Below are 21,115 nucleotides of genomic sequence, written 5' to 3'. Positions count from 1 at the left end.
CATCGACTATCATGCTTTGAACAAGATAATGATAAAGAATTCATATATGCTATCATGGATCGATGATTTGCTAGACCAAGTATAACCTGCTATGGTCTTCTCAAAGTTGGATCTTAAATCAAGATATTATTAAGTTCAAATTCGAGAAGAAGATAATTAGAAAATAGTATTCAAAATAAAGCAATGACTATGAATAGTTGGTGATGTCTTTCGGCCTATGCAATGCATCGGCCACCTTCATATAACTCATGGACAATGTGCTATGCTCTTGTATTAGACATTTTGTCATCGTCTAACTCAACAACATCCTTATCTATAACAAGTCACAAGAAGAGAATGTTGAGCATATGCAAAAGGTGTTTTAGCTCTTGATGAAGCACCAACTACAATAATAGAAACCCAAAGAAGTGTGAATTCTACAAAAGAAACCTTATGTATCTTGGTTTCATCATTATTGGAGAAAAAATCAGATCTAAACAAGGTCAAGGTGATCCGAGAGTGGCCAAAATCAAGGATAGTCACAAAATTTTGGAGCTTTTTGGACGCATATCAATACTTATGTAAGTTCATTTGAAACTTCTTCATTTTTATCGCTCCTTTGCATTCTCTCACCAAAGCAAGTCAAAGATTTGAGTAGATAGAAAAGCATGATGATATATTCTACTTACTGAAGAGGAAAATCAATGAGGTGCCTATGCTAGCCTTACCGAATCTACAACGATCATTTGCGTTGGAGGCAAATGCATTGATATATGCAATGGGAGCTATTTTGATGCAAGATGGCTGACCCATGAAATACCGTTTTAAGATGTTCCAAGGATCTCAAAAGAATTATTCTACTTATAACAAAGAATTACTCATGCTATATCAAGTGATCAAACATTAACGAGTGTATCTCCTAGAGAAGGATCACGATTATAATACCTTCAGACATAATCCAAATTATAATAATTCAACCCGATGATCAAGTGTAAAAAGGGAGTACAAAATAAGCTAGTGGACATATTATCGTGATCCCTGATCGCGAGTCTTTACTTATATATACATATGCAAATCCAATCTAATTTTCATGAGGATTATGCAGACATATACATAAAAGACCCAAATTCAATGACATAATGGAGAAAGTCAAAGAAAGAGTTGATATGAAATTTTTGCTCTAAGGAAGATTACTCTACAAAGGTTCTCAACTTTGTGTATTGAAGAAAGTAGATCATATGAATTAGATGTGAGAAACACACTCGTCAAAAGTTATAACACTTCATCATGAACTAGACTTTGATGAACTTGCAATGACATATTTATTAGTTCGAATGCAAGAATATATGGCTTGGTTCATGCAAGCATACATCCTTTGTAGCACTTTAAAACTAGCCAACTAGAAATTAGAGTTGTACACTCTATTGTCCATTCCATCATGATCATAAGAAAGTATATCTATGGACTTCTTAGAGGGTCTGCCTACAATGTGATAGAGACATGGCTATCTATTTGTGGTGGTTGATAGGTTCTCAAAGATGTTGGTGCTCATGCCTTGTAATAAGATAATCAACAGAGAAGGAATAGCTCGATTATTCTTCTAACATGTGTGGACACACTTCGGCCTTTCAAATTCTATTGTATTTAATCATATTGAGCATTTCTTGAGCAGTTTTTGCAATTCACTCTGGGCTATAATGGATACCAAACTAAAAAAAAGTATAGTCTTTAATCTACAAACTAATAGCTAAACCAAAGAGTAAACCGTACCATGGTTCATCTCCTTCTAGGATACAACCCTTGACATCCAAAGACTTATCATACCTTCAATTTGCTTTATATCATACAATGTATAATTCTACTAATAAATCACCATTTGAGGTATGCTTGTGTTATTTATCTCATAGTCCTTTTGATCTATAATTTATGATTAATTCAAAATCAATTATCTCTAACAAAAACAATACAACACAATAAGCTCCAAAATTTTTGGAGAACATCTATAAGGTGCATGAAGAGGTTGAGAAGCAACTTCAGCAATGTTAGGATCAAGAGCACTAAGAAGGGGGGGGGGGTTGAATTAGTGCAGCGGAAAACTTTCAGCGATTAAAACGAAACTGCGTTCGAACGATAAAAACCATTTCTGTATGAAAGCTGATTCTAAGCAAGATGATGTTAAAGTCAATCTATGAAGGTGGTTTGTAGCTATGATGAAAACCAGAATATAGACGCAAACTGAAATACGACGTTCGTACGAAGAAACTGATTTACGTCTAAATGCTTATTCGTAAATCACTTGATTAGGTAAGATACAGTTTAAGTAAGAGTATACAGGCAGTTTGCAGTTATGGTAGAGCTCAAAATGTAAACGCAATCTGAAATATGATGATCGTACGAAAAAATAGATTTACGTCTAAACGCTGATTCGGAAAGTGAAAGGCTTGAAACCCGATCATATATGCGCAGAAAGCAGTAAGCTTCAGAGGAGGTTTGCAGTAAAGATAATATGCTTAAAGTAAATGCAAACCGAGATTTAGAGTGGTTCGGTCAATCTTGACCTACTCCACTTTTGGCTTCCTCCACCGACGAGGTCACAGACGTCAACTAGAGGCCTTCCTTTAATAGGCCAAGGCCAACCACCCTTTTACAGTTTCACTCCTTTTGACAGGCTTAGGAGACAACCCTTACAGAAATTTTCTCTCCTCTCTTTACAACTCAGAACTTGGAAGAACAGAGGGAGAAGAACTTTTGGCCTTTACAATAATTTTGAGCTCTAAGAATCACAGAAAAGTATCAAGATTTCGGTGTTAGTTCATACCCTTTCAGTGCTGAATGGGTGGGGTATTTATAGGCCCCAACCCAGTTCAAATTTGGAGCTCAAAACTGTCAATTCCCGGAATTCCGGGATCAGGCGGTTGCACCTCCTGACTGGAGCGGTTGCACCGCCTGGCAGAGCTCGAAGACTGAGCCTCTAGGCGGTGCCACCTCCTGTCAAGGGCGGTTGCACCTCCTGCCAGAGCTCGAAGACCGAGCCTCTAGGCGGTGCCACCTCCTGTCAGGGGCGGTTGCACCTCCTGCCAGAGCTCGAAGACCGAGCTCAAGCGGTGCAACCTCCTGACTAAGGCGGTTGCACCGCTCAGCCAGAGCTCGGAGACCGAGCCAAGGCGGTGCAACCTCCTGACTGAGGCGGTTGCACCGCTCAGCCAGAGCTTGGAGACCGAGCCCAGGCGGTGCCACCTCTGTCAGGGGAGGTTACACCGCCCAGTCTTGCTCGGAGACTGAGCCCAGGCGGTTGCACCGCCCAGTCTCGCTCGGAGACTTAGCCCAGGCGGTGCCACCTCCTGGCTTGGGCGGTTGCACCTCTCGCCAGAAATCAGGGTCCGAATGGGTTGATCCATTAAGCCCAATTTGGGTTTTTCAGGAGCCCAATTGCCCCAAGATTAAGTTAATGGGATCACCTCCCATTTCCAACTTAATCATTATGCTAACTATGATTTTTCCTAAGACATTTACTGCAACTTGCTCCGGTGCGTCAATCGCTTCTTCCGACGAACTTCCGTCGATCATCCGATGAACCCTCGGTGATGCTCCTGCGGACTTCCGGCAAACTCCTGGACTTGCGACGATCCACTTGGCGAGTTCTGACGAGCTTCTTTGGCAAGCTCATGGACTTCTCGGATTTGTTCCCGTAGAACCTCTGACGACTGTCCGAACTTCTGTCGAACTCTCGAACTCCCAATGTGATCATTGTCTTGACTCCAGCGCAACTCCTACTGCATGTCTTTCTTCCATCGTAGTTAATCCTGCACACTTAAAACAAAACTTCGATCGAGACAATTAATCCTAAGCAATTAACCAAGTTGTCCAGCATGTCATTGGTTCCTCGACGCTTCGTCCGATTCTTCGGCGCATCGTCCTCTCCTGCAGCCTATTGCCCAATCGGCCAGTTGACTCCGCAACTCCGATATCCTTGGCACAATACCCGCTCTTTTTGGCCCGATGCCCGAGTCCACGGCCCGAAGCCTTCTGTCGATACGTCGACCAATCCACCGGCCCGACGTCCAATCTTCTGACATGTTCCTTCGTCACAACATGATTTTCCTTCTTTAATTGTCTCATCCTGATCGAAGCATCCTGCGTCACTCAAAACGCAGATTAAATCATAAACATATATCAAGTAGTTTCATCATCAAAATACGAGATTCAACAAGCGAAACCAATAAAAATATAAAAAAATAACATGATTGACATCACGTTAATGGACGATTATATAAAAGAGATCTTATATGGCTATAGCATGGGAAAGAATGACTCAAACGAGAATAAAAAGAGCTAAAGCCTATCATATATGGACCACTCAAAGTCTTGAAGCGGATTGAAGACGATAAATACCAACTCAAGTTATTTCCCTACTTAGATATTACTCAGTTATGAAGGTTGAGAACTTAAAATCATTCAAGCCTTTGATGTTAGATGATGAGCTTTGTGAGAAGTTGCCATCTATTGAAGATTTGATGACCGACCAAGAGAAACCTCGAGAGAATACAGAAAAAATCTACTACCACCTAATGAGGCATTAAAGTTATCTTCTAAATTGGATACAAAGGGTAGAAACCAAGTGTCGTAAGATGGTTCTCTTAAGAAGCTATTGAAACTGTGTTTCCCCTACTTTAATTCAAGATTCAATAGAATGTGAATTACCTAATTAGGAGAGCTATAATCAAGGATGATCTCAACATCATTTAGTCCTGTTTGGCCAAGTAAAGCCTAAATTTTAGCAATCACATCTCAATCTAAGCCTCAATAGAACTTGAATTATAGCATCCCTCACCCAAATAGGGGCAACCACTAAGCAAGGGGGGTACGATACCCCCATAAGGAAAGTATTAATTCACATGCTCTACAAGAAAAGTCCTTAAATCTTAAGGGCTTAGGGCACCCCTCTCCCCGTAAAACAACTAATGTGCCCCCATCTAAAAGAAACTAAAAGAAGTCCCCAACAAAGCCTAGCTAGTCTTAGCTTTTTCAATCTTAGAAGAAAGAAGAGAAAAGAGTAAAAGAGAGAAGAGGCGGGTTCTATGCAGTTGTAACCCATCCTCCAATCACAACCTTCTTCCTCAAAATTTCAATAGCCAAAACTCCACATCAAAGATTTATCCAACTATTGCTAGAAGTTCTCAAAACCTATTGCCTGCTATACAAACCTGAGGAGGTTCCAACAGTAAGAAAGAATAAGGAGATTGAAACTGACATTAATACATAACATGTCGAGAGTACCTACGAGATGTCCATTGACAATTTACATTCTTACGCATTTATAAGTCTTCTATCATGCTTCTAATCTCGTTGTTTTAAGTCTTGTAGCTAGCACTTTAGCTTTACAAGCTTTTTTTTTTTTTTATGCTTGGACTTTTTGTGATAGTTCTCTCATCTATCAAAACTTTCATTCAGAAGATGATCTTAGATCAGATAGATCATTGAACCTAAACCCCATATAAATCAGGTATCATCCATTAATCTTTTAACTTATCTATGAATTAAATAAAGAAGTAAATAAATGTAGAAAAACTTAGAAAAATAATAAAACATGTTCTTGCCATGGCTTTTAGGGTACGGGATTGCCTGCACTACTAAACAAAACTCTCCTCCCAATATGAGTATGCTGCCTCTCTAATGCATGGTTTTTCTTAGTGAGGTGATGACTTTGATGTAGAAAATATGACGGTGATCGTACGTCTCAATTAACAAATAGAAGAAAGTCTATTTCGTGAGCAAGTCCTCCGTGTCTCCATTTCTAGATGGTTTGATTTCACTATCCTACTAAGACAAGCAATTAAGTAGCTTCGACCTTATGTCACACAAGCTCAAATTCTTCACCTCTTGTCATTCAATGAGCATGAACAATCTAAAATCTTAAAAATAATAGAGTTCTTATTAACTATTTAGATGGGAAACATAAGAAGGCAAACCGGAGCACTGTAGAATATAGATGGGAAAGACAAAGGTAATTTGACTCAAGTCAGTCCAAATTGGCTTTAAAGACTTATGATGATGGTGATTGCAAGTATAAAATATACTGTGAATGTTGAAATAAATCGGTCTGACCAAATCAGGAGAAAGGAAAAAAAAAAAGACTAAAAGGGAGGAAAGGTAGGAAGGTTTCGGTTGTGTTTGACCCAAATACTTAGTTGTTAAGTAACTTGTTTTTTGCTTCAATTTCCGTGTCTTTTTTTATATCTTTTTAACATAAAAAGATTTAAAAGGTTCGGAATATTATTATGTGACTGCAAAAGGGAGGGAGAAGAAGAATTTATGCATCTGTAATTGAGCTTAAGGTCAATTAGTTTGGGTTTCAAGTATGATGAAATTTATGATCATCGATCCTATCTCGTATCTCCAATAAATGAGACTGTGGATGACAAGTAATATATCTAAAGCTGCCGCAGTTTGATTTCCCATATCAATATTGTTAGATTTCGATGTGTTTTGCATGTCTTATATTTATAATCCTACGTATTATAAGTCATTATGAATTGCAAGTAGTACGAGCAGCAATAGGTTATTTGTGATAGCAGATAAGATTTTCTTCAACATAATAAAGGATTTCCTCAATAGAATAGAAAGATTTCCTCATGTAGTTGGGGGAAATCTTATCTGCTATCAATTTGAAGTTCTTATTATGTCTATATGATATTGCTCTAAGAGTATGATATATCTTATCATGTCTTAAAACGTTTTGGGACATATATTTATTAAATTTATTTAGAATGTTTTGGCATGTTGATTAAATTTATCAGGAACATATTAAAATAAATAAACAAAAAGATTTGGGAGAGTAGAAAGACAGGATTAAAAGTCGGTTAATTCTTAACCACATGATCTTTCAAATTGGAACAATGACACTATTTTCTCTAGATAATTGTATGTTTGAGACCAAAATAGGTTCTCATGGAATTAATTTGTAGATGTGTAGACTTATTTGAATATAATTGTCAACAATTATATGTCGATTTGAGTTGAATTATACCCATGATTGGGCCCATTTCGAACCCCACAAAATAAAATTGCATTTTTGTACCATTAATTTGATTAACTATATATAGATTATTTTGTACAAAAAAATATTTTTCTACATGTAATCCAAATGCAATTTTGCTTAGTTTAATAGATGCAATGGTTGTGCTTGTGCTCCCCAACTTGAATCGGAGATCGTGCTTAATCAAAGGGGTTGATTAGAATTTGTTTGAGACTTTGGAGCTCAACATAATCCAGTATTGTTGCGTGCAAAAGTTTAGAGTGAGAAATTAAATTCTAGCAACACATGGGAGTGGAAGATTATAGGCTTAATTGTGATTATTTCATATGTAGTTCGTGCCCCGATAAAACTCAATGAAAGCTGTTAAGTAATTGCATTTAATAAAAAACTATTTTTATTTTTTGAGTTTATGAAACATTTTGATAGTTAGAGAAAAGCGTATGCAGTCTCCTCATGGCACAGACCGCATAAAAGAGTAACTTATATCTTCATGGATCTGGAAGTTTGATAAAAGGGACATTGCTTGCACTTGTCCGCTGCTCATTGATCCAACTAAATAAAAGTCATCGGATGAGAGTTAATGATTTATTATTCCCTTTAATTAGTTACTCTCAATCCCTATATTTTGATAGACTATATAGGTATATTTATACTTGTTGAATCTTAAATTTTGATAATAAAATCAATTGATGAAATTATGATCTAATCTATGTTTTGAGTGATGCAGGATTGACTTCGATCAAAAAAGACAAATTGATTAAAGTAGGAGGAATCAGACGTTGGGTCGAAGTGAAATATGTTAGGAGATTAGACGTCGAACCGGAGGATCGGTCGACGTACCGACAGAAGGACTTTATATCGTGAGTTCGGGCATCAAGTCGAAGGATTGAATATTATGTCAAGAAGATCGGATGTTACGAAGGTCAACATACCGATTGAGCTATACGTCGAAGGAGAGAACGATTCACCAAAGGATCAGATGAAGAGCCTGATGAACCAATGACATGTTGGACATCATAGGATTCATGTTTATAATCATGTATCTAGATCGAGTTAGTTTAGGATTAATTGAATCGATTTTGGGATAATATAATGTCAACTTAATTATGGGCCAATTGGGCTTGAATCAGGACTGAATTGGGCTTGTTGTTTAGCCTATTCAGTGACTTGTAGCAGGGTTTGGTAGTAGTACCACCCAAACACAATCTCTCAAATTGTGTCAGGCGGTGGTACTGCCCAGACACAGTCTTCGAGACTATGTCGGGCGGTGGCACTATCCAGTGTCAGTATGTCAAGCGGTGGTATCACCAAACTAGGCAATGGTATTATCTAATGTTAGATTGATAGGTGGTGGTACCACCTAATATTGGCGGTGGTATCGTCAGTACCCAAAAACCTAAGGATTTGAATTTTGGCTCTAATTTTTGAAGTCATTTGGAGTCTATAAATACCCTACAAATTCTTGCTTGATAAACACATGAAAGTAGAACAAAAAATCTATGATTCTAAGGTTGTAATATCTTAAAGTGTAGAGTCCCTCCTCCTAGAGCTCAGTGATAGTCCCAAGGGAGATATGAGAGGGAACACTTACAAAAGAGATATGTAAAAGTTCTCTCGTGAGCCTGTGAAAAAGAGAAAGAGTTGTAAGGGTAGTTGATCTTCGTTTGTTGGAAAGAAGATCGGTAGTGGAAGCCGGTGGCCTTGAGTTAAGAGGAATCAGAAGTGGACATAGGTCATGATGACCCAACCACTATAAACTCAGTTTATATTTCCTTCATGCTTTTCATTATCATTATTTATTAATTTACTTGCTTATTACTCTTACTTGCTCTATAAGTTTAAACATTTTTTGATAAGAGCTTTATCGAATGAAAATTTTAAATCATCGAAAGTTTTACGAAAGTACTAATTCATCCCCCCCTCTTAGTACTGAAATAATCATAATAGTTGATATCAGAGCCAAGTTTCTCTCTATTTATTTTAACACCCAAAAGAGATGACTTTTTCCAACTTTCAAGAGGGTCACTCTATCATTCGTCCTCCTTGTTCAATGGAACGGACTACACATATTGGAAAACACGTATGAGAGTTTTTTTGGTTTCAATAGATTTAAATTTATGAAATATTATTGAAAATAACTTTCAAAAACCCTCTAGACCAATGAACGAATGGATTGATCTAGAGAAGAAAATATTTTTTTTAATGCTAGAGCTATAAACGTTCTATTTTGTCCCTTAGGCAAAAATGAGTTTAATCGTATTTCTTTATATGAAACTATGTATGAGATTTGAGACACACTAGAAGTAACTCATGAAGGCACGAATAGAGTAAAAGAATCTAAGATAAATCTTTTGATGCATGCTTTTGAATTATTTCGAATGAAGCCAAGCGAAACCATTATTGACATGTACACCCATTTTACGGATGTCATCAATGGTTTAAAAGTTTTTGGTAAATGTTTTTCTAATCTTGAACTTGTAAACAAGATTCTAAGATCCCTTCCAAAGAGTTGGGATCCAAAAGTAATTACAATACAAAAGGCAAAGAAGTTAACCAATTTTTCACTGGAAGAACTCGTTGGTTCATTAATGACATATGAAATGACGTACAAAGCATATAATGAATATGATGAACATGAGAATAATCTTCCAAAGAACATAAAGGATTTGACACTTGAAAAAAAAAAAGACCACTCGAGCGAAAGCTCAAGTGATGATGACTTTAAACTCCTCATAATAAAATTTAAAAATTCATAAAACAAGAATCTAAAAATAAACTTTAAAAGGACATAATCATTTACTATGAACACAAGAAGTCAGGGCACTCTAAATATGAGTGTATTAAACTAAAGAAGAAGTTGCCAAAGAAGAAAAAAACACTTAAGGCAACTTGAAATGAATCGAGCTCATCCAAAGACGAGATGCAAACCAATGAACATGTGGTGACGAACTACGTCTTAATGGCTCTCAACGACGAGGTAAGTGAGAGAATCTTATTTACCTTACTATAAAATTAATTGATGCATTTCATGAGTTATTTTTAAATTATAAAAAATATAAAATATAAAAAAAAATGGGTGCTTCTCTTTCTAGTGATTTTGAAAAATTAAAATTTTGATTATGATAATTGCATGTTAACTCCTTGCACTAAATATGAAAAATTAGATTCACGCAAAAAGAAAATTTTGTTATTACAACAAACAATAATAAAAGAAAGATTATTAGAATTAAAATAATTATTAACAAAATGATTTTGATTGTAGATACTTTATGTTTAATGAAATCATACTTGATGATTTTATATTATGCATGAGGATTTGAAGTAATGATGATTTAAAACTTATGTTTTGGAATTATGTTATACTTTTGATCTTGATAATATTTGTTATAAATCTTATTTTTTAATTTTAAACATGATAAATGGTTTTGACATAATAATAAAAAAAACTTGGGCCTGCTTGTATGAAATCAATCACATAAATTGAAACAACTAAAAGAGGAAAATATTTTTCTTGAAAATTTCTCAATTAAGTTTTTCAATAAGAGATTGATGAATTTATGTTATAAATCTCTTGAACTATGAAAGTGATTTTGATGATTTAAATTTGAATGATTTTTATCCAAATCTTTCACATGATACTTGAGATTTATTCCAAATGAATCAAGATATTTTATCTCCTATGTTTCTTTTTCACTATTTACAAAAGGAGAATTATCTAAATAAATTATGATTTTTCTTTTAATTCCTCAGAATTATAACTTGAAATCTTTTATGAATCAAGATATCTTATTGTGTGTTCTCGGATCATTCTTTCTTATTATTTAAGAGAAGATTTTTTTTATATGAAACATGAATTTTCTTGTGAAATCTAGGAATTATAACTTGAAATTTTTAATATATGAATCATGATCTTGACAACTTAAGATTCTTATACATGAATCAAGATCTTTTATTCTCCTATATTTCTTTTTGCTATTTACTAAAGAGAATATCTTTTTTGGAATTCATGACTTAAGATTTCCCTTACTATTCGGTCTCCTAAGATTTTTTTTATTTTTTTAAATGATATCAAAATGAATAATATATTTTAGTATTTTCATGATCTTTCATATTAACATCTTTTATGTCATGATTTTTATATAATTTATTTGTATTTATATTTGTATATCTTATGTTATGATTCGAACATTGATGTAAAAGAAAAAATTGTATCATTATATTCTTTCCTTCTTTTTTATGACAAAAGGGGGAGAGAAAAATTGTTAGGCAAAAGAAAAGCAAAAGGTGCTAGCTTGAATGTTAAACTTATGCATGTGCATAAATTATTCGTATACATTTTCGGATCATGATTTTGATTTTTTGATTTTTATAACTTGAGTTTTCTTTTTAAATCAACATCATTTCCTATCATTCCTTCTATTTACAAAAGAAGAGATTTATCAAAAGTGACATATGGTCCTTTGGTACTTGATCTTTCATTTTTTATGATTGAAATATTGATATACATTTATCTTGGTTATTTATCTTTGTCATGATTTAAAAATTGATGTAAAGGGAAAATAATTATAACATTGTATTCTTTCCTTCTTTTTGACAATGACAAAGAGGGAGAAAGATTTGCTAGCTTACAAAATTCAAGAAGAAGCAAAAACTTGTAAACTTGCAAAAATTCCTAGCTTGCAAAAAACTTGCTCGCTTGCTCTTCTCAAAAGAGAAGTAAAGTTTGCTAGCTTGTACATTTCAAGAAGATGCAAAGTATGCTATCCTGCACATCTCAAAGAAGCAACAATTTTGCTAAATTTCATATGTTAAAAACTTACTAGCGTGCATATTCAAAACTTGCTATCCTACTAGCTTGCATACTTCAAAATTTTGCTAGTTGTACTTTTCTCTTTTTTGTTGATGACAAAGAGCCAGGAGTTATGGTGATGATATGAATTTATACATGAAATACTTATGATATTATGATAATGCATACAATGAGAAGTTATGATGATCATATATAATAGGATGTAATATACTTTGATATTTTAATATCATGATAATTCAAAATATTTATAATTTGGAATGATGCATGCAATGATGTGATTAATTGGTTCTTTCAATATTCATGATGCATGCAATGATGCAATAGTCATGATTTTCTAAATTCAAAGTTTGTATTAATATGACATATTGATTGGGAGAGTTTAATTTAAACTCCATCATCAATTGATTGTCATCATAAAAAAGGGGGAGATTGTTGAATCTCAGATTTTGATAATAAAATCAATTAATGAAATTATGATATAATTTACGTTTTAAGTAACGCAGAACTAACTTTGATCAGAAAAGACAAATCGATTAGAGTAGGAGGAATCAAACGTTGGGTCGGAATGAAACATGTCAACAGATTGGACGTTGAGCCGGAGGATCGATCAACGTACTGACAAAAGGACTTCATGTCATGAGTTTGAGAATTAGGCAGAAGGATCAAACATTGCACTAAGGAGATCGAATATTACGAAGGTCAACATGCTGATTAGACAATACGCCGAAGGAGAGGACGATGTGCCAAAGGATCAAACGATGCACCGGATGAACCAATGACATGTCGGACAACATAGGATTCATGCTTGTAATCGTTTGTTTAGATCAAGTTAGTTTACGACTAATTGAGTTGATTTTGAGATGATATAATGTCAATTCAATTATGGGTCAATTGAGCCTGAATCAAGGCTGAATTGGGCCTACTATTTGGCCCATTCAGTGACCTATAACAAGGTTTGGCAATGGTACCACCTAGACATAGTCTCCCAGACTATGTCAAGCGGTGGTACCACCAGACTAGGTGGTGCTACCACCTAGACACAATCTTCCAAACTGTGTCAGGCAGTAGTACCACCTAGTATTAGTGTGTCAAGTGGTGGTACCGCCTAATATCAAACTAATAGGTGATGGTATCACTAGTATACCGAGCTCCAATTTTTGAAGTCATTTGAGGTCTATAAATATCCCATAAATTTCTGCTTGATAAACACATGAAAGTAGAATAAAAACTCTATGATTCCAAAGTTATAATATCTTAAAGTATAGAGTCCCTCTTTCTAGAGCTTAGTAATAGTCCTAAGGGAGGTGTGTGAGGGAACACTTACAAAAGATGGGTGTAAAGGTTCTCTCATGAGCCTATAAAAAGGAGAAAGAGTTGTAAAGATAATTAATTTTCGCTTGTTGGAAAGAAGATCGATAGTGAAAGCCGATGACCTCGAGTTAAAAGGAATTAGGAATAGATGTAAGTCACGACGACTGAATCACTATAAACTCGGTTTGTATTTCCTTCATGCTTTTCATTACCATTATTTATTGATTTATTGTTTATTACTCTCAATTGCTTTCTAAGTTTAAATGCTTTCCGATACGAGCTTTATTGAATGAAAATTTTGAATCGTTGGAAGTTTTACAAAAGCACTAATTCACCCCCTCCCCTCCCCATCCCCCCCCCCCCCCCCCTCTTAGTGCCGAAACAGTCCTAATAATACTTATAAAAATAAAATATTTAATCTCGAGTCTTCTTACATCATCGATTCTACTAACGAAAATACTGCATATGCTCAATAGTAAATTAAGGTGAGACAAAGTCAATACGTACTTAGTGATAAATCCTACGGTATTTTCGTCAGCAAAGTTGGTGGCATGAGGAGAAACGATATTAAATATTTCACTTTCATAATGATAAAAATTCTAATATAATTTTTAAAATATAAAAATTAAAAATACTAAATATAACTAATTACAAAAGAAAGATAATAGATAATTAACCTTGAGATGAATGATTATACTTTGAAAGTTATCCGTTGCATCCCAACCTTGGATAGACTTACTAAGCAGCTTTGACTTAGATAATATTCTCAATTGCCTTTTGTGTGGCCAAATCTTTATGGTATATTTTCTTTAAATGCCCCTTTTACTGGTATGCGTGCAGTTATACGAGGCTTCCTTGCAAATCAAATTAAGTTTTTCTTTTTTGTTTTAATCAATTGGTGGATGGTATATGGATCAGTAAGGGATTGATAATCCGCACCATTCTAAACTTCCTTTTACGTTTTTATTACTAATGTTCTGTGGATGATATAAAAAGCTAGAAATTGTGGAGGTAGTTTTTAGACTCTATTTGATTTTTATGAAAGTTATCCACTTATCTTCGACTATCAAAAGTTAAAAAATAATAATTTTATTTTTAGAAAAATCAAGGGATATGTCAAATCCTTTTATTTCTTGGAACCCTCCTTCTGCATGAATATATTATTATAGAAACTAATAATATAAATGTTGTTGCAAATTCTTCAAAGGGTTAATTCAAACTTAATGTCGGATGAATATATTATTAAAGAAGCAAATGACATAAGTGTTGTTATAATCATAATCGACTAATTATATATTATCTCCTGTAATTAGTTATTTTTAACGTTCTAATCCTTACACTTTTAAATATTATATTGAAATCTCTATACTTAAGAAAATAAAATATTTAATCTTGTTTTTCCTTGTCCCGTTAACTTTATTGACAGAAATACAAAGTTAACAATCTTAATATAATTTTAAAAGTATTTTCATCAACAAAGTTAACAAAATATGATAAAAAACGAGATTAAATATTTCACTTTTATAAGTCTAGAAATCTCAATATAATTTTAAAAGTATAATATCTAAAATATTAAAAATAACTAATTATAAAGAATAATATATAATTAGCTTATAAATAAAGACATACTTATAAGAACAATTTAGAAAGATATTAATGATCTACATATGAAGCCGGATACTTTGACATTGGGTACATGGCAATGGCAGGGAGATGAATCAATTCTTGATTTATTATCTCAAAATAAAAACTGAGAAAATTGCATATATAAGATACCCCTTCAAACTTACTCTTTTCATATATTTCTTTCAATAATACTCGTAATCATCCATGTTTCAATCTTCCAATTCCATTTCCACCGCTCAATGTTTTTCTCTTTCATTTATAAGAAAGAAAGGTGGAGGCGTCCGCAACAAAACTTGGTCAACCTTGACACCGAAGTCAGACGACCAGGCAACATGACGAACAAAGAAAGCTAAGGTCAACTTTCGACACCCATTCAGCTGCACCACTGCAGTCCCAACATATACTAATAACAACAAATTAAAGTGCAGCCGTACATGACACGGCCTTGTTTCCATTCTTTTGTGGCCATCACATGATGCAGGCCAAGATGGACTTGAATTCTTTCGCTGACCCAAGACTCGGTGATCAAACCATTACTCTGAACTGCTCGTGGAAGACGGCACAAGTTCTCACCCTCCGAAAGGGTCAGATGACTGCTTGAGGTTAAGTTCTTCCTCCGTATCCACAGACATACACGAGTGGTTATTGGAGAGCCACAGGTTGGGCCCATCGTTTCACGGTACTCGCGTTGGTTTTCCGAGTCTCTTTTTCTTCGATCAATTCCTCCTCCCACGCCGTCTTCTTCTCGGCTACCATCCTCCCAACTACGACCATCGACGGTTGACTTCCTGCAGCAAGTGGGCTGCTCTCTCTCTCGCTCTCTTTATATAGATAGATGGATTCGTTTCCGCTCTCTTCTCAAGCATCTCTGGGACGGCAGGAGGAGAGAGAAGGAAGATGATGAACTGGGTGAGCCGAAAGGTGCATCTGTACAACGTGACCATGGGTCTGTACATGCTCGACTGGTGGGAGCGCTGCCTCTTCAGTATCCTTCTCTGTTTACCTTCATCCACCTCCGTCTGAAACACCCAATTCATCTCCCTAAACTTCATCTCTCTTTTCCTAGGAAAGTTTTGCGTACTTCATGTCACTGCATCAAACAGATCGACTTGCTTTTTTTCGTTCACTCAGTTTATTACATGATAAACAATTGTGCTCGACTGCTGTTTGTCTTAACTTTGGTAGATATATTGATCCTTACTTTGCTGTGGTTCATCTGCCACAACGGATCTCGATTGGCCACGGACTTGTTCGATGGGTAAGTTTTAATGCTTATTGTCTATTTATGTTCGGTTTTGTTTGCGGGAAAAGAAAATAAACCCTATGCTGTAGATTTTATTTTTATGTAACTTCATGACATGAGAATTATTGCAAATTTATATTTGGATAAAATGAAAGAGCCTAGTAAATGAGATGAGATGCATTTTAGATCAGGGCAGAAACTGGATTCTGAAAAGATATATGGTATTTTCATATCATATAATGTTATGCATTTCTTATTAATTCTTTTTCTCTTCGCTTAATTATTTCGTGAATCCTTTAACAATCGTATGATTATCTTCTTTTTGCATTTTTTTCTTTCCCTGCAATTGTTTACTTTTGTTGTATATATATCACAGTAATTGATTTAAACAAAAGAAATATGTATTATTTTCTCTTTTATTAAAATAGATATTGTTGTGATCAATTTATATTCATATGATTCATAACAACAAAGCAAATGCTTCTCGACAAGTATGAATTCTCTTTTACCAATTTGCTAACATCTCATTTGGTACTGAGATTTGAGGCCAACATATATCGACAACATTCAATACAGAATTTTCTTTTTTCCCCTTCAAAAATTGACATGATATTTTTCCTTTTTCTTTTAGGAAAAGATATATTCCATATATTTCCCAGTTCAATGCACTTAGTGTCGAGAACTAAATAGTCCTATGGAAGACACCTCCCCAGTTGTCTGTACATCTGCTAAAATTGGATGAAACTGCCTCTTTGTTTAGTGACCTGTTTTCTTAAATTGATGAAGGTTTTCAACCATGATACTAAATTTTGATGTACCTCAATGAGCTTATTTGTTTGTGTCTTTGATAACCATTTTTTATTTCTTCCTTTTGTATCTTTCAGCCATCTCAAGTCTAAACTTGTGTTTAGCAGCAGCTTCCCAACAGGAGGGAGCACAAGAATGTAACAGCCTATCTGTAAAAAATGGAATATCTTTCTTCTTTGTTTCCAAGAAAACAATGATTGTGTATTTCAGTTATAAAATGAATGTAGAAAGTATTTTAAGAATAGTGTATGTGTTTGCATACATAAAATTCAAAGTGCATGCTGGTAGTTTACTTTTACTATCTATATATAATCAAGCTGAATTTGTTTGTATGTGTAAAATTCCAATAATGTGTCCATATTAATGTTGAAGAGAGTAAAATTCCAATCATCTCTCTCTCTCTCTCTCTCTCTCTCTCTCTCTCTCAATCGAACGAAGAAAATCCTAAAGTATATATGATGAGATTTATGGAACATCAAATCACTAATTTCAAAGGAATTCTTTTCCTCAAGTAAAAAGAATCGAATATAAATTCTTCATTGACCAAACAAATTTATCAACTGTGGGTAAGATCGTAGTTAATTGCGAATTAGAAAAATACGCATAAATGCAAACAAATCCTTGGTTGAAGTAATGATATTGTAGAAATGAGGCCACAGTTTTTCTCCCCTTGCTTTTTATTTGGTCACTCTCAGTAGATCGGGTCTATCATCCAGTTTGCAAGACAACTCCATGCCACTCAAAGGTGAGAGATCTATCGAAAACAGTGACAATTTTATGCACACTGTTAAAGCTTGGACAAAAAGAAAGCTACTGACCAACAAACACAACGTGGATGCATTAGCCATATCCTCTCTGTTATAATGCGCATAAGAACTTTCGATTCATGTACAGCTAATATATATACATATATGAAAGCACACGACGGTGGTTGCAGCTTGCAGGACCAGATGTAGGTGGCATGTCACATGTCCCCTCCATTATCATGTTCTCACGCTTCATGTGAGTTGGCATTTTCTTGTCACACTATTTTACTAGGTTGGATGTAGCCAGACACATTTGTTAATGCAGTGTTTACTTCTCATATTCATCCTCAGTCTGTTCATGTGACTCCTGCTGGAGAGTTGGAAAAGAAGAAGGGTGAGCATCCATTACCAAATGGATCTGAATTTAATGCATTGCACAGATGCTATGACTTCAAAGAGGAGAACAAGTGAGATAGTATGGCATAAGCCTGTCTTCCTTAACCACAAATTGTGTAGTAATACAACTTGGAAGTACTATAAGTCACACACAAAACATTTACAGTTCTTATTTGCTTCAGAAAAGAATAACAAGAACAGTAGCACAAAGAACAATTCCATGATTGATAGCAGAAGAAATCATCTTCCGAGAGACTGTTTGCTGGCTGTAAACCGGCTTATCTCGCATCAGACATTTCGATTCTATACGGATCTCTTCTTGTCAAGTGGAAGATTTCTGACAGCAAAAGCGGATAGATCATTGCAGGTTCATAAATTTCTGCATCCGAAAGAAAAAGGAATAGAATATATAGCACGGATTCGGTAGTAAAACACACGCAGATCACAGTAGTAGTTTCCGAGCCACGACTCTTCATTGCTCTTCTCGCTTCCCGTCGTCGAAGTTTTGCGCATAGCTGAACGAGTCATACCTAAATCCCTGTGTGGTCGGAAGAGTAGTGTTGGATCGCACGAGCTTCCTGGCCTCCGAGCGCAGCTTGTAGAAGATGTGCTGCCAGCTGCCCTTGCTGCGGCACCCAAGCAGGGCTGTCTCCTCCTCGTTCATCTCAATGTCCTGCGCGAACGCCGGCTTCCTGGAAAGGACCCACCCCCACCACCGATCCCACCACCTCCTCAGAGGGCCGCCGGCGAACTCGCCGATGGACGACATGGACTTAGACTTCCTGAAGACCCAGTCGGAGGAGGCTGTGGACAGGGGCTGGATCTTGACCGAGTAGGAGGAGATCCTCTTCCTTAGGCCTATGAGATGGGTGTCCTTCTGGGCTTGGAAGGTGGGGAGGTCATCCTGGTAAGGCATGGTGGGCAAGAACCTTTTCTTTTGGAGAATTTCAAACAAGGAGCCCATGGATGAAGCCGGAGAAAGAGAGGAGGAGGAGGAGGAGCTTCTTGTCTCACTCCTCTGTGTGGTTCTTGTGCATTTGGTGGCACTAAAGAGGAGAAAGGGAAGACGTCGATGGGGGGAGCTCTTAGCTAAGTTGACAGGCTGGTTATGTTTGTGCATGGGGTGGATGGGGGGCCATGAAGAGCTTTAATCTCTGTGCTGGAGGAATCTCTTTTGATGATTTCTGAGAAATCTTTACTGATCTCATATCAACATCAGTATTATCAACATCTCTAATGATTCTTGTCCTTCTTAATTTTGCTTTCAGCTTAATGGACAGTAATGTGGTGTCGGTCACCAGTTCATTAGGGTAGATGCCAACAACTCCTTTGGTTTGACACACACCATAACCTACGTGGTCTATTCTTTTTTGTTATTTATTTTAGTAGAAACGTGTTGACTAGTAGAATTTATAATAAATATATTTTTTTTATTTAGTATCCCAATAGATGATATAAACTCTTTAATTTTCTTATAGTTTGAAATTTATCTTACTAGTGAAAATATTGGTTTATGAATGAAGAGTTTTATCTATCTTGACCCAGAATATTTTCTACATAAATCTATGCTGCTTATAAATACTTTAATTTATTAAATTTTTTGCTTGTGAATGCTGGCTTTGGTGCCATCATATACTAATTTTATTTATTTATTATTATTATTATTATTTTGTAGAGAGTAAGTGGCGAAAGTGAATTTTTTATTCCAAGATCTTGTGATGACCTAATTAAGTCTTTACTGGTAAATCTAGTGCACTAAATTTTAGTATGTGTATTTTATTTAATTTACAATAAAAGGAAATAAGTATGGTGATTATTTCTTCCTTTTGTTGATTAGGCTCTTTACCAACAAAGTGTAATTAAATTTTGGGTAATTGGATACATTATTATACTTACCAAATGGATGATTGGAGTAACAGTACATTTATAGATTTTTAATGTAAATCCATTATCTTGTGTTTGTAGATGTTTTATTTATTATTATTATTATTTGTTTAATTGATTCACCTAGTTGTTGCAATATACTGATACTTTGATTCCTCTATTTGTGTATGGCCTTTTCTCAAAAAAAAAAAAAAATTCCTTGTTCTTATTGATCTAAATAACCTTTCCAAAACAATTTAGTTTCATAAATATATACATGAATTGGTTATTTATTTGGTCAAAAGCTATATATACATTACAAAGGACCTTTAGGAGAGGGGTCGATTCTGGTGTCCCATTTTGGTAGCATCTCCTCCTCAGCAACATCAGAATTCCTTCTCCTTTGCCGACACTTGTGGGGGTAAGTGAGTCTCCTATAGGCTTGCAAACATTAGGTGCTAAATCGACCATCTATCTGTCGTTCATGTAATGTATCCTCTGCAGTGATGGAAAGTGACGATGTGTAAAAAGAATGAAGCCTTCTTCTTTCGACGAGAACAATGCAGTGTGACGTCTTCAGTGCAATGTATGTTGATTCTTCCTTCCTATGTTCAATCAAAACCCTATAGAAATGTTCTATCAGGTATGAAGGGATTCAGCAGCAAATTCTTTTATAACTAATTAATAATAAAGTTGATGATGTTTGTTGGACGTATTTTAGATTTGATGTTATTCACTCCTATAAGTAATAAGAAGATGCATATGATGGGATAAAAAAAGAACTATGTATACGAACAAATACAAGTAGATCGTAACACATAGCGGAATTAAATAAAAATCATAGTCAAATAGAACACTAAGATTTATATGAAAAATCTCTTCAACATGAAAGATAAAAATCATTGGGCAAGTCAGAGAAAATTCACTACAAAAAATAATGAATATACAAATCTTAAAATCTATTACCCAAAACCCAAGTGACAATTACAATAAAATAACTGTCATATTAGGATCACGTTACTATGCACAATAGTGTTTGTAGTGTCATTGTCTTCTTCTCTTTCATTCCTTTCATGTTTTTCTATATTTTTTCTCTTTTACTGAACCATGTTGCTATAATTTTTTCGGCCAAATTCGCAGCCACCACTATTCACTTTTTTTTTTCTTAGCCATCACACCTATGAGATAGGGTTTTGATTAGAGAAAAGTAAGTTATGGGTTAATAAAACCTACTATGGACTGAACTAATAGGCTATCTGCCCAATAACATGTTTTTTTGGGAGGAAAATGTTCGAGAG

General features: G+C 35.1%; 1 protein-coding gene and 1 long non-coding RNA gene across 2 annotated transcripts; one reads left to right on the top strand and one right to left on the bottom strand.

The window, feature by feature from the left end:
- The first annotated feature begins 15,309 nt into the window (after nucleotides 1-15,309).
- On the top strand, nucleotides 15,310-16,956 carry LOC135672497 (uncharacterized). Its single transcript, XR_010512997.1, has 3 exons — nucleotides 15,310-15,747; nucleotides 15,948-16,020; nucleotides 16,890-16,956. It is a non-coding gene; the product is annotated as an uncharacterized LOC135672497 (long non-coding RNA).
- Nucleotides 16,957-18,026: 1,070 nt separating this feature from the next.
- Nucleotides 18,027-19,060, bottom strand: LOC135651750 (uncharacterized). The gene has a single exon (XM_065172153.1). The coding sequence runs from the start codon at nucleotides 18,916-18,918 to the stop codon at nucleotides 18,427-18,429; it is 492 nt and encodes a 163-aa protein (XP_065028225.1). The 5' UTR covers nucleotides 18,919-19,060; the 3' UTR covers nucleotides 18,027-18,426.
- Between the last annotated feature and the right edge of the window lie 2,055 nt (nucleotides 19,061-21,115).

The sequence above is a fragment of the Musa acuminata genome, chromosome BXJ1-4, assembly GCF_036884655.1.
Source record: "Musa acuminata AAA Group cultivar baxijiao chromosome BXJ1-4, Cavendish_Baxijiao_AAA, whole genome shotgun sequence".
In the NCBI taxonomy this organism is placed as follows: Eukaryota; Viridiplantae; Streptophyta; class Magnoliopsida; order Zingiberales; family Musaceae; genus Musa; species Musa acuminata.
Note: the sequence above shows the minus strand (reverse complement) of the source record. Positions and strands in the feature narration are given on the sequence as shown.